This window comes from Suricata suricatta, chromosome 13 (genome assembly GCF_006229205.1).
Source record: "Suricata suricatta isolate VVHF042 chromosome 13, meerkat_22Aug2017_6uvM2_HiC, whole genome shotgun sequence".
Taxonomy (NCBI): domain Eukaryota; kingdom Metazoa; phylum Chordata; class Mammalia; order Carnivora; family Herpestidae; genus Suricata; species Suricata suricatta.
This window is the reverse complement of record NC_043712.1, coordinates 1903978-1915884: the sequence shown is the minus strand read 5'-3', so window position 1 is coordinate 1915884 and position 11907 is coordinate 1903978. Positions and strand designations below refer to the sequence as shown.

At 61.4% G+C, this 11907-nt stretch overlaps 2 protein-coding genes across 2 annotated transcripts in view; both read right to left on the bottom strand.

The window, feature by feature from the left end:
• The window catches only part of CACFD1 (calcium channel flower domain containing 1), an 8471-nt gene extending 2464 nt beyond the window's left edge, over positions 1-6007 (bottom strand). The window contains exons 1-3 of the mRNA XM_029919538.1: positions 5804-6007; positions 2716-2788; positions 1454-1579 (exon numbers count right to left, since the gene is read on the bottom strand). Of these exons, the coding sequence (XP_029775398.1) occupies positions 1454-1579; positions 2716-2788; positions 5804-5924 (320 nt within the window). The 5' untranslated portion in view covers positions 5925-6007. The remainder of the gene's footprint in view (positions 1-1453; positions 1580-2715; positions 2789-5803) is intronic.
• Positions 6008-6385: 378 nt separating this feature from the next.
• Positions 6386-11907, bottom strand: part of ADAMTS13 (ADAM metallopeptidase with thrombospondin type 1 motif 13) — a 29560-nt gene continuing 24038 nt past the window's right edge. Inside the window, 6 exon segments of the mRNA XM_029921024.1 lie at positions 6386-6869; positions 7186-7361; positions 8380-8556; positions 8878-9024; positions 9523-9814; positions 10328-10532. Of these exon segments, the coding sequence (XP_029776884.1) occupies positions 6684-6869; positions 7186-7361; positions 8380-8556; positions 8878-9024; positions 9523-9814; positions 10328-10532 (1183 nt within the window). The 3' untranslated portion in view covers positions 6386-6683.

Here is an 11907-nt window from a genome sequence, read left to right as displayed (position 1 = left end):
GGCTCATTCGATTAAACTTTTTAAAATTTTTTTGACATTTATTTATTTTTGAGAAACAGAGCATGAGTAAAGGGAGGGGCAGAGAGAGAGGGAGACAGAATTGGAAGCAGGCTCCAGGCTCCAGGCTCCAAGCTGTTAGCACAGAGCCCAACGCAGGGTTTGAACTCAGGAACCGTGAGGTCATGACCTGAGCCGAAGTCGGACGCTTCACTGACTGAGCCCGCCAGGCGCCCCTAAGCTTCCGACTCTTGATCCCAGCTCCGGTCATACCTCACAGTTCAAGAGTCTGAGGCCCTTGTCGGGCTCTCTGCTGACAGCACAGGGCCTGCTTGAGACTCTCTCTCTCCGTCTCTGCCTATCTCTCCCCATGCCCCCCCATTCTCTCTCTCAAAATAAAAAAAAAACTATTAAAAAAATTTTAATGGACAGAAACACACCAAAATGTTCCCAAGCAGGAAAGCTTTAATATTTTCCAGATTATTTTTAATAAACATATATTACTACTAGCATTTTTTAAATACATTAAAAAAATAGAGATCAAGGCAAGGGCCATGAGGACAGGTGGTGTTTTGCGCACCTGTGCTCCTCTGTGGTTCAGACCCAGTGGGAGGTGTTTCTAGAACAGAATGTGCGTCTGTGCTGTCAAGGCTGCCAGCCTCACCTCCACGAAAGGGAAAGAAATTCTGGAATAAAGATCTTTGCATTTCTTGCTTTTTTTTTTAAGTGCATTTATTTTCAAGGGGGGAAAGGGCAGAGTGAGAGAGAGAGAGGGAGAGAGAGAATCCCAAGCAGGCTCCGTGCTGTCAGCACAGGGCCCAACATGGGGCTCGAACTCACAAAACCATGAGATCATGACCGGAGTGCAAATCAAGTAGGACGCTTAACTGAGCCCCCCAGGCGCCCCAAGATCGCCGCATTTATTTCTAAAGATAACCTAAATCATAGCAACCACTGCCGTTGCCGTCAGGAGCTGCGAAGGACCGCCTATGCACCAGCACCGCTCTAGAAGCTTCCGTGTATCAGACACACCCTGAAATCCATTCTACCTCGTGACTCGGCTGGACAGTGCTACGGACCGAATCCGCTGTCACAACCAGGAAGCTCAAGGGAGGCGCGCTGGCAGGCGGAGCACGTCACTGGGCCCCACCAGAGTCGGTTTCACGATGCCCAAATGAGGGGCCAAAGGACCGGGCTCTGCTCCCTTTTCTCCACCACGCCGGAGGTGCTGGGCACGCGCCCTCCCGGCTGGGGGCTCAGCCCCCGGGCGCAGCGGCGCTGGGTCCCCCACCCGCCCGCCGCCAGAGGGCCCTGCGCAAAGCTATGGCGGCCTCGCCCTCCCCAAGACTCCTCCTCACCCGGGCCACTAGCCATCGCCTGCCCTTCAGGTCCCTGACCAAGTCGGAGGGTCCCCGGGGTTAAGCCCCGCCCTGCCCCGCCCCCCGGGGCCCCTCACCCGCAGTAGAAGACAGCCTTCTGCCAGGAGCGCAGCCGGTCCACCTTCTCCGACACCGTGTTGGCAAACTCGACAAACTGGCAGCAGAAGGGCGCCTCGCAGAGCAGCAGGAGGAAGGCGTTCATGCTGGAGGGCAGGGAGAGAGGGCTGCGGGCTCCCAGTGAGTGCCCACCCGAGTGCCGCTCCCCTCCCCTGCCATCTCCCTCCTGGCGCCTCTGCTCAACCCTCCCCACCCGAAGCCCAGACTCGTCCCATCACCCCTTCTGTCTCGAGGAGGAAGGCAGCCCCCCGCCTCACAGCTGCAAGCACGAGGGAGGGGCTCCTCCACACGGGGTGCTGTGCAAAGGGCCGGCGCCACTCGGCCACCAGCAGAACGGCCACCATCACCGACATCGCCATCAGCGCTGGGAAAGCTGTCCCCAGCAGCGGCTCGCCCGTCAGGACGGCCAGGAGGTCAGCCGGTCCACAACAGTCAGGCAGGGCCGAGCCCTGGGGAGCCCCCATGGGGAGGAGGGAGCTCAGCAAGCCCCTCTGGGTAGTGCCCCGCCCCTCCTTCCTGCGTTCCCGCTGGGGACAGCTAAGCCACAGGGACAGACTGAGGGGGTCTGCTCAGGTCGTTTTCTCCACAGCTGGGTCACAGTCACAGACACCGGGCCCTCAATGAAAGCCTGCGTCCACCCCAAGCCTCGGAGGAAAGTGCCCTGGTTACCCACCTGTGACAGAAACCCAGGCTGAGGGGCCCCAGGAGCCCATCGGAGCCCGGAGCAGGGACTGCACAACTCACAGTCCCCGCGGAGTGCACTTCCTGGCCGGCCAGTCTCCTGATGCCGCCCCAACCGCCCCCACTGCCGCTGGCCAGCACAGGCCTCCAGGCCCGGCTCCAACAGGCCTGAATTCTCGGTGGGCAGGGCCACACCCTGTCCATCCCTGTGGCCCCACCCAGGCCAGGTCCCACGGGGGCACTGCCCATGCTTGGTGCACAGCCGCCTCTCACGCGCGCTGGGTGGCTAGTTCTCACCGCCATCTGCCCCCACCCCCACTGCCATCCCTTCACACGGGATCAGCCACCCCACCCCCGCCAGAGGGGCACAGAGAGCGGCCCTAAACCTAATAAAGGCCTGGGTGAGCGTCTCCCCGGCCTGGCCCTGATGAGAATCAGGACAAGCGGACGTAGCCGGGTGCAAAGGAGGTGAAGAGCCGCCTGGTGGCCAGCAGCGCACAGGCCCCCGCCCCCCGGACAGGACACGCCCAGCGCTACTCACAGCATCCACACGCCGGCCGCGATGTTCAGGGGGTGGATGGTGACGCAGTTGAAGAGGCCCGAGATGGCGCAGGCTTAAAAGCAGACAAGGGCAGGAATTAGCAGGCAGGAAGCGACAGAGCCTGCCAGGGCGGACCCCAGCAGCCCCCTCTGCCGCCCAGCACTCGCCTCCCCCCACAGCACTCTGCTGCTGAGACAAGTGAGGCCCCTGTCAGTGCCCCAGGTCAGTGGTGAGGACCCAGATCGGGAGAGGAGAGGCGAGGCGAGGCGGCTGGGCAAGGGTGCAGCCCGCTGCGAGGACGCCTCACCCCGTCTCGAGCCCGGGGCTTGGAGGCCCGGCCTCCGCACCCCAGCTGAACCGATGCCCGCCGCAGCGCACCGAGCGAGCAGGGTCTCGAGGGCTCAGGCCCAGGCAGGTGTCACCATTCACAGGGCTGGCCACACAAGAGGCCCTCCGACACCGAGAACGTGGCCTGGAGTTTGGCGGGGACAAAGGCTGCCCCTCCCTCATGGAATAGAAATGGGGACCAGGAAGACCCGGGTCACAGTCCCAGCTGTGGCGTGTGCACTGGCCGAGGAGCCTTGGGGATGTTCTCATCGCTTTTTTAGGCCTGTTTAGCCCCGGCATGCAGGCAGGTGCCACAGCCTGGCCCGGCCACCTCTGAAACACCAGGCCCTGAAAGTGGCTTCTCCGGGGTCCCAAATGTGGAGCCTCGCCCAGTGCGCCCCACCGCCCCCCAAGGGCAGGGTGTGCCACACTCCCCGCCGCTTCTCCCTACACCAGCAGCCCAGCTTCACCAAGAACTCCCGGAGCCTGCCAGGCACTCGCCAGGCACCGGCTCCCAGCTGGCAGCGAGCCCCTGCCCAGGGCCACAGCTGGGGTGGGGCGGGAAGCTGGACCCTGAGGCAGCAAGCAGCAACCAGTTCATTAAACTTGCAGCAGCTCCAAGGCACCTGATCCCCGCCTGGGCCTGGAATTCTCCCACTGTTCTCCCAGGGAACCCTATGCAGGCTGCGGACCGTGGACGCAATCAGATGAAGTGAGCCCAGACCGCAGGGGAATGCCCTCGCGTGGCCCCAAGGTCACCTAGAGCGACCGAGCTACTTTCTATCTGCTAGCGGCCCTCAGCATGGACGCGTCACCTAAGCCTCCAGCCAGCAAGGCTCCCCGGAGCCACAGACGACAAGACATGAGTGCCCACAGACACAGACACAGTGCTCCGGCGTGGCTCTCAGCTGAGTCTCGTCTCCCCCGACAGCCCGACCGACCACCGCCCCTGCTGGCTATTTCTCCTCCAGCTCCGACCCTACCCCCACTGTCCTACCAGTAGCCCACCTTAGGGGAGGACGAGGACCAGGTTTCAACCCAGAAAGAAGGCTCCAGCCAGAAGTCCTTTCCCAGTCCAGCCTGGCAGGCGTCTCACCCCTTGGAGCTCTCAGTGTTCTTGCTCAAGTGACCAGCCGGAAGCACAGCCCTTACCTGAATTCCCATTTCATCCCTAAAACTATTTTTAAAAGATTTTATTTTTAAGTAATCTCTGCACCCAACATGGGGCTTGAACTCACCACTCCAAGATCAAGAGTCACACGCTCTGCTGACTGAGCCAGCCGGGCGTCCCTCATCCCCAAGGGCGTGCCTGGCAGCCCCTACCCAGCAACATCCTATTTGGCATTTGCTTAACAATCTCCTCCCCTCCAAGTATCCTGGTGAAACCAACATCTCAGGGTTAGAGTTTCTCCTGACGTTTCTTCTGTACCAGCTGCAACGCCGTGAACTCCTGGGGTGGCCCAGACACCCCACTTTGAAAAGCACAGAACGGGCTGGGAGACCAGGGTTAATCAGGGAGGCAGCAGGGCTGCTGAATGCAAGACAGAGGGTAGGTGGGGGCCCAGAGGCCACAGGCAGAACCCTTCCGTCCTCCACCGCTGACCCCTGTCACTCTCCACAGGACCCCCACTCTGGTCTGCAAGAACAGCTAACCACACTTAAGATCCTGTCTGAGGCCTGACCTCCAGCCACCCGTGTCTCCTACAGAGTCAAAAAGCATGCTTGCTCTGACGGCAGTGACAGGGACTCAGGGGCCTTTTTGGGATCTGCAGAAGGGCCTGTCCCATGGTCACCTCTGGATAAGGGTGTGCCCTGTCTGAACAGCACACTCCTAACCCTGCGCCCCTGACCTTCCTCCCAGCACCCAGCCACCTGGGACGGCTGTGGGACAGGAAGGGCACCCTGGCGGTGTTCCCTCCGGCAGCCTTGATCAGGGTCTGCCCGGCCCCAGCCCTCTGTGCCGGGCAGGCACTGTCCAAACCCACTCCAGCCATATTCAAAGTAGAGGGCCGCAGGACAGGACAGCAGACCATTCGAACAGACCAGACGTGGATTTGCCTTTGGGAACCCTGCCACATGAACTTGATTTCACTCCTGCAGCAGGTCCGCCTTCCCAGCGGTGTTCTTTTGGGGGGCGTGCTAAAAGAGCCTGCCTTCTGTGCAACTCGAGGTCAAGATGTATGTGGGGATAGCGCTGCAGGGGGACGAGGAGGGAAGACAAGCGGTGGCCGGGGCAGAGTTGACAGCAGAGGGAACGCACTGGCCTCCGAATGGCCAGTGAGGACCCAGATGCTCGCTGCCCGGCCCTCCCTCGGGGACTACTCGCGCCCAGGCACCACCCGCCCCACCTCTAAACAGTCTTGGCCCAAAGGTTAAGATCTCCGCTCCCGCCTACGTCAACAGGTGAGGCCGCCTCCGGGACGGGCCGTGCCGGAACTCTCCCAGCAGCATCTGGGGGGTCTCGGAAAGCCCCCCGGGGCAGAGGCCACACGCACTGGCTTCGCGCTCAGAAGCGGCGCGGGGGCAATGACTCGGCCACGGGAGTTCACGTTCCCTCCTGGAATATCCCCAGGGCCGCCAGCCCAGCCGCGAGCCGCCGGGCCCGTAACCATAGCAACCGCCTGGGCGTCCGCTCCGCGCGCGCCCCGCAGACACCCGCCCCAGCAGACTCTCCCCTCGGGGGCGCGCCGGAGGGGCGGGGCCGAGCGCGCATGCGCGGTGGGCGGTGGGACCAACCCCCTCCCCCGGGCCGGGTACTCACAGACGGCCCCCAGCACCCCCGACAGGCGACACAGCCAGCGGTACCACCACGTCATGCCTTCCTCCTGCGCGGGCGGCGCGGAGCTGACGGACGCCGTCGACGCCCCGCCCGAGCCGCTCATGGTGCCGCTGTCTGTTGCAGCCCGCCGCCCTCACAAAGGGCTCCGAGCCGGCCGCGTCGGCCCGGCGCGCTGCCTTGTGGGAGAGGCGGTCACTCATTAGCATAGAAGGCGGGGCTGGCAGGGCGGTGGAGAGGTGCGCCCGAGGGTCTCGCGCTGATTAGCATAGGGGGCGGGGTCTCACGGCACGGGCCCTACCCGGGCGCTCGGATCCTCCCAGCCGGACCGGCACAGGGGCGGGGCCCTGCCGGGAATTAAACGGCGCGTCCTCGTGGGGGCCCATTCTTGACCCCTCGCTCCCTCGTCCCCCCTCCCTGGGTAAAGAAGAGGAAGACCACCAGGAGTGGCGTGGGGCTTGCTCAGCTCAGGATTGGGTCTAGAACCCTCCCGCTGCCGGGGATTCCCGGCAATGCCGTGGGGTGCGTTTCCAAGCCAGATTGGACAGGTATGTGAAGAAACGCTACTCAGACTGCACATTCCGTTTATTGGTACAGAGGGGCTGGAGACTGCCTTTCGACAGAGACAGAAGGAGAGTTCAGTGCCTGCCTCCCACCGCTTCGCCTTTTGCTTGTTGGAGGAAGCCCTAAAGGAGATACTTAAGGTTGGGCGGAACTCAAATTGGAAAGCACTCAGAGACCAGCGTCAACCCTCTGGGGCTCGCCAGGCACCTAACAGGTGCTGGTAAATGTCGAGGTCCTTCCTTTCCCTTCCAGGCCTCCCGCTGTGCACACGGTCACTGGAGGTTTGTGCGGGTTGAGGAAGCTAGGGGGCGGTGTAGCCAGGCTCCTGCACTCTCGATCGGAGGGTCCAGTACAGGCCCCGCAGGCTAGCGCCGGCCTCCATGAAGCCCCGGCTAAACTCCATCTCTGCCTGGCTTCCCTCGGACTCCCAGTAGAGTGCCTGCTGCCCACGGAATGTCCCCGTCTTCAGGCTGTGGATGTCCCGGATCTGAGGGGAAAGGGGCAGCCCCAGAGGGCCGGCCAAAAAGGGTAGCTAGCATTTACGGTGCCTTTAATATACAAGGGATCATATGCTCAGGGCCACACACTTCATCCTCACACAACAACCTGTCAGGAAGACACTGCTCTTCTACCCAGGGAACAGGTTCCGAGCAGCTGTACTGCCCCCCAAAGACACACAGCGAGGGTGTGAGAGATGGGTTCTGAGCCCAGTTCTGTCTGAGTCCAGAGGCCATCCCCAGGGACAGCTATCTAGATCCACTGCAAAAGTCAGCCCATTCCTGTCCCCGTCCTGGTAGCCTTACCAAGATGTAGCTGGCATCAGTCCCTGTGCCCATGCTGGTGGCCAGGGCATGGATGGCAATCCGGGCCCCTGGAGCCACACTGATGAAGACGCGGCAGCCCCCCAGGCTTCTCCCATCTGGACTCCTCGAGGGGCTCACGATTTCACCCCAGGGTCCAAAGAGCTGCGTGTCACACTCTGCGGAGGGGAGCGGGGAAGGGGGATAATATGGCGTTGTGGTCAAGGTCGGGTCTCCACCAGAGGAGCCCTCACCGAACCCCACCTCTACCGCTTTCTGCTGTGTGACCCTAGGCGAAGGCTTTAAATGCTCTGAGCTTCAGTTCCCTCCTCTGCAAAGTGAAGGTAACAGTAGCACGCGCTGGCAGAACGGTTTGTAGGAGGATTCAGTCACATGTGCAAAATGCCTAACACTGAGCCTGTGGCAAAAGCCATTGCCATTAGGAGCCCAGGGGAGCCCCACCTGCCTGCACCTCCCGCCTGGGACCCTGGGGAGGCGAGAGCCCATGTGCAGGAGGCCAGGCAGACAGGAGCCTGAGAAGGGGGAAGGGGCGGCCAGCCCCAGAGCACTCAACGCCTGTGTTCAGGCACAGCAAGCTACTCACTGAGGGGCGGGGGGGGCAGGGGAAATCTCTGTAGAGGTGAAGCCTGGGGGGCCCAGAAACCTCTGGAACTGGCTGGGCTTCACCAGCTTCAGCCAGCTTGGGCTGTTGGGAGAGGGCAAGTCCCATGAGGCCTCCAAGCGGGCGATTGGAAGAAACCTACCTGAGGTGTGTGTGCGAGTGCGTGTGTGCATGCGTGCATGCGTGCGTGCGTGCGTGCATGCACAGGCCCATGCGCACTCACACGTGCAAACAAGCATGGACACACCAGCTCTGTGGGGGCTGCACCGAGTGTACACTGCACCAGAACAGGGCTGGGGGAAAGCTGCTCACAGAGGACACTGAAGGGTCTTGAGGGACATGAGTGCCAGGGCAGGGGGCCGTGATGGTGACCCACGTCCACCCATGTCGCCGCCGGGGCCCCGCGAGGAAGCGAGGCAGCACACATCCCAGGACCTCATCCCAGCGTGGGGAGCCGGTGGTGGCCTCCTCCGTGTCAGCCAGCAGCCCCACGGGCAGCAGAGCCCACCCAGCCACCCCGCGTGGACGTAGGGGAGGCTCTGCCAGCGCCGGCCCCCTGCCCCACACCGCCATACCTCTGTGGGCGGTCCCCACGGCAGGCCGGCTCCAGTACCGAAGCGAAACGCCACCTTCCAGCCGCACGCGGCGCTGCCGCACCACGAGCGTGTTGGTTTTGGAGCTGAAAGTCATGCCCGCCAGTTTCCCACACGTCTTCCTCCACGTGAGCCTGCCCCAGAGCAGCAACATGTCCCCTAGGAAGTGGCGGGGCAGTGAGTGTCCAGCATCCCCGCTCCAGGTGGCAGCAGGGCGGCCCTGGGGTCGACTCAGCTGCAGTCAGGTCCCAACTCCCCCTCCTGGCTCTGTGGCTCTAAGTCACTGGACACAGCCTCCGTTTCCTCGTCTGTAGAATGGGGACAATCCCACGGCAGTCTCGAGATGTCCATGAAGATTGGGGAGGGGTGGGGAGACCCACGTGGTGCATCCTGTCCGGAGCCGGGCAGGCTGAGCCCTGCTCACCAGCGCCCGCCAAGGCCCCTCGCCAAGACCAGTGGTGCACACGGCCCTAGACGTACCAGCACTGCAGTTGAGGGAACTCTCGAGGACTTGAAGGGTCACCACTTCCCCCAGGGGACGCCCGATGGCCACTACACAGTCAGCCTGCCCTGGACCTCGCATGTCAATGGTTCCTGTCGGCTCAAGGTGCTGCCGGCCACAGACGCCTGGAAAGGAGGCAGGAGCACAGGACAGAACTTCAGGGGTGGGGGCGTGCCGGCAGGAGGCCCGGGGTTTCCATGCTGGGTAGGGGACTGGGAGGCAGGGTGGCTGCCATCCTCCTAGGCCCTGCTGGAAGCATTCTTAGTTCAGGGGCAGGGCTGCGTGGGTCCAGAAGTCACCGTCCAGGGCACAGAGTTGCTTCGGGGTGCTCCCATGGGAGGGAGGCAGTGTGGGCTGTGTCACATGGCCTTGAGTCCCGCAGACCTGGGTCCGATTTGGGAAACCTCAGGTTCATGATAAGGAAAGCGAGCAGAAGCAAAGTGGGAGGGAGGGCCAGCCTGGAGCCCCGCCTCCCAAGCCCCCAGGCCTCCAGCCCAGCTGCACCCAAGTGCCGCTTCGCAGGACGACCCAGGAGGTCCCCACAAGGAGCCAGATGGAGATGCTTCCACCCACCCTTCCCGCAGCCACCCGGCCGCCCAGACAGGAAGTTTCAAGAACATAACTGGACTCAGCGGGGCTTTCCTGGGGCCCAGGCAGAAGCCGCTGAAGCCGGGGAGCTGGGGAGAGGGGCTGGGCCTGGGGCTGGGGCCTCTCTGGAGAAGCACCAGCAGTGGCTTCCTTGTGGGGTGCGGTGCTGGGGGTCCCCTGCCCGGCACAGGGCCTGGCCCAGCAGCTCTGCACAGTGGTTGGCTTGGGCAAGTGCTGGCAGAAGCTGGCTGGCACCGGCGCCCGGGCCTGGGGTCCAAGGCAGGCATGGTACCGGCGCTGGGTGCCATCCCCACAGGAGACAGAGCACTGCCAGGAGACAAGAGAGGGGGTTGAGGCTGACCTTGCCAGAGGGCGCCGAGGACAGTGGTGGCACCCACCCTGCCGCCCCACGCCCCACCCTGCCCTGCCCTCATCTGACTCTCGTGTCCACCGGGAGCTGACGCCCAGAGTCCTTGTGTCCAGTGCAGGCAGTGGCTGTCTGCCTCGCCTCCGCCCCCTACCCACCATGAGCGAGGTCCTCCAACGGGACACCTGACCCTGTTTACCTTTGCCTTCCACTACCTTTCTAGGCACCAGAAAGGCAAAATGCAGAGCTGAGTTGCCTTCGCCTCCATGTTCTGTTGTCTGAGGCCTCGGTCCAGACCTGCCCCTCGGGTCTCGAGGCCTTGCTATGTCGTCTTTCTCTGGCGCCCCGACTACTTCCTCCCGCCCCATCCCCTTCCTTTCAGGGGACCACAATGAATCAAAGCCCCCACCCCCGGGTCCACTTGTATGAGGACCCTCAGCTGACACGTGCCCCGGGCCAGCTGCAGCACTCACCTGTGTCCAGGTGCTGACATGCCACCGGTAGGTGCATTCGGCGGTGACGCAGGGAATGCTGGCCTGCGGCCGCACCAAACCCGCACAGGCTGCCCCGTCCACCTCGAGGTCCCGGCCTTGGCTGAACTGCACACAGGCCACAGAGCGCGTGGCGGTGCCCAGGCCGCAGCTAGCTGAGCACGGACCAAGGGACATGATTTTCCACCTGCAAGAACAGAAGACCCCAGGGTGCAGCCCTGAGCGCAGGAACGCTTACAGATCCTGTTATCCAAGGAACAGGGATGGGGCGCGGGGGGCGGGGGGGAGATGCCCCCGAATAAGGGAGAACAAATCTCAACATCAGTCAGTCCTGCCTCTGTGATTTGTAATTACCCTCAGCACTGCCTTGGCACCGCTGCCATTTGGAGCCGGCGGTTCTGTCGGATGCAGTGTAGGAAGTCCGACAGCCGCCCGGACTCCCTCCACTCACTAGACGCCAGTAGCAAGCCCTCCCTCGTCGGGGCCCTGAAACTGTGCCTAGACGCCCGATTCGAGGGGGCACACACGCCCCAATGTTTACAGCCGCAGGACCGACAACAGCCGGAGTGTGGAAAGAGCCCGGAAGTCCGCTGTCAGATGAATAGATAAAGATGTGGTGTATACACGACGGCGCATCTCTCGTCGATGATAAAGAATGAAAACTGGCCTTTTACAGCAACGTGGATGAAACTGGGCGGTATTATGCTAAGTGAAATTAGAAAAAGACAAATATAGGATTTCACTCATCTGTGGAATTTGAGAAACTTCACAGACGAGCACAGGGGAAGGGAAGCAAAAATAAGATAAAAACAGAGAAGGAAAGAAACCATAAGAGACTCTTAAATACAGAGAACAAACTGAGGGTTGATGGGAGTGGGAAACGGGGGCGGGGATGGGCATTGAAGAGGCCATTTGTTGGGATGAGCACTGGGTGTTGTGTGTAAGAAATGAATCATAAGAACCTGCTCTGTTAGGTGTACATTAGCTAAGTTGAGAATAAAAAAAATAATCATACTAAAAAGAACCAAGGCGGGGCCCCCGGGGGGCTCAGGTGGTTAAGGGTCCGACTGTTGGTTTCTACTCAGGTCAAGTTTTCACAGCATATGAGTTGGAGCCCCTTGTTGGGCTCCATGCTGATGGCACAGGCCTGCTTAGAATTCTCTCTCTCCCTCTCTGTCTCTGCTGCTCCCCTGCTTGTGGTCGCTGTCAAAGTAAGGAAAGAAAAACCTAAAAAAAAAAAAAAAAAAAAAAAAAGAAAGAGAACCAAAAAGAAACATCTCTAGATATGGCCACATGCCCATTGGGAGGCGAAATCGCCTTCTGCTTAAGAAGCCACTATGCAATAAAAAAAAAAAGGAAACCACTACGCTTGGAACGCCCGGGGGGGGGGTGCTCAGTCGGTTAAGCGGCCGACTTAGGCTCAGGTCATGATCTCACAGTTCATGGGTTTGAGCCCCGTGTTGGGCTCTGTGCTGACAGCTCAGAGCCTGGAACCTGCTTCAGATTCTGTGTCTCCCTCTCTCTCTGCCCCTCCCCCACTCACACTCTGTGTCTCTCAAAAA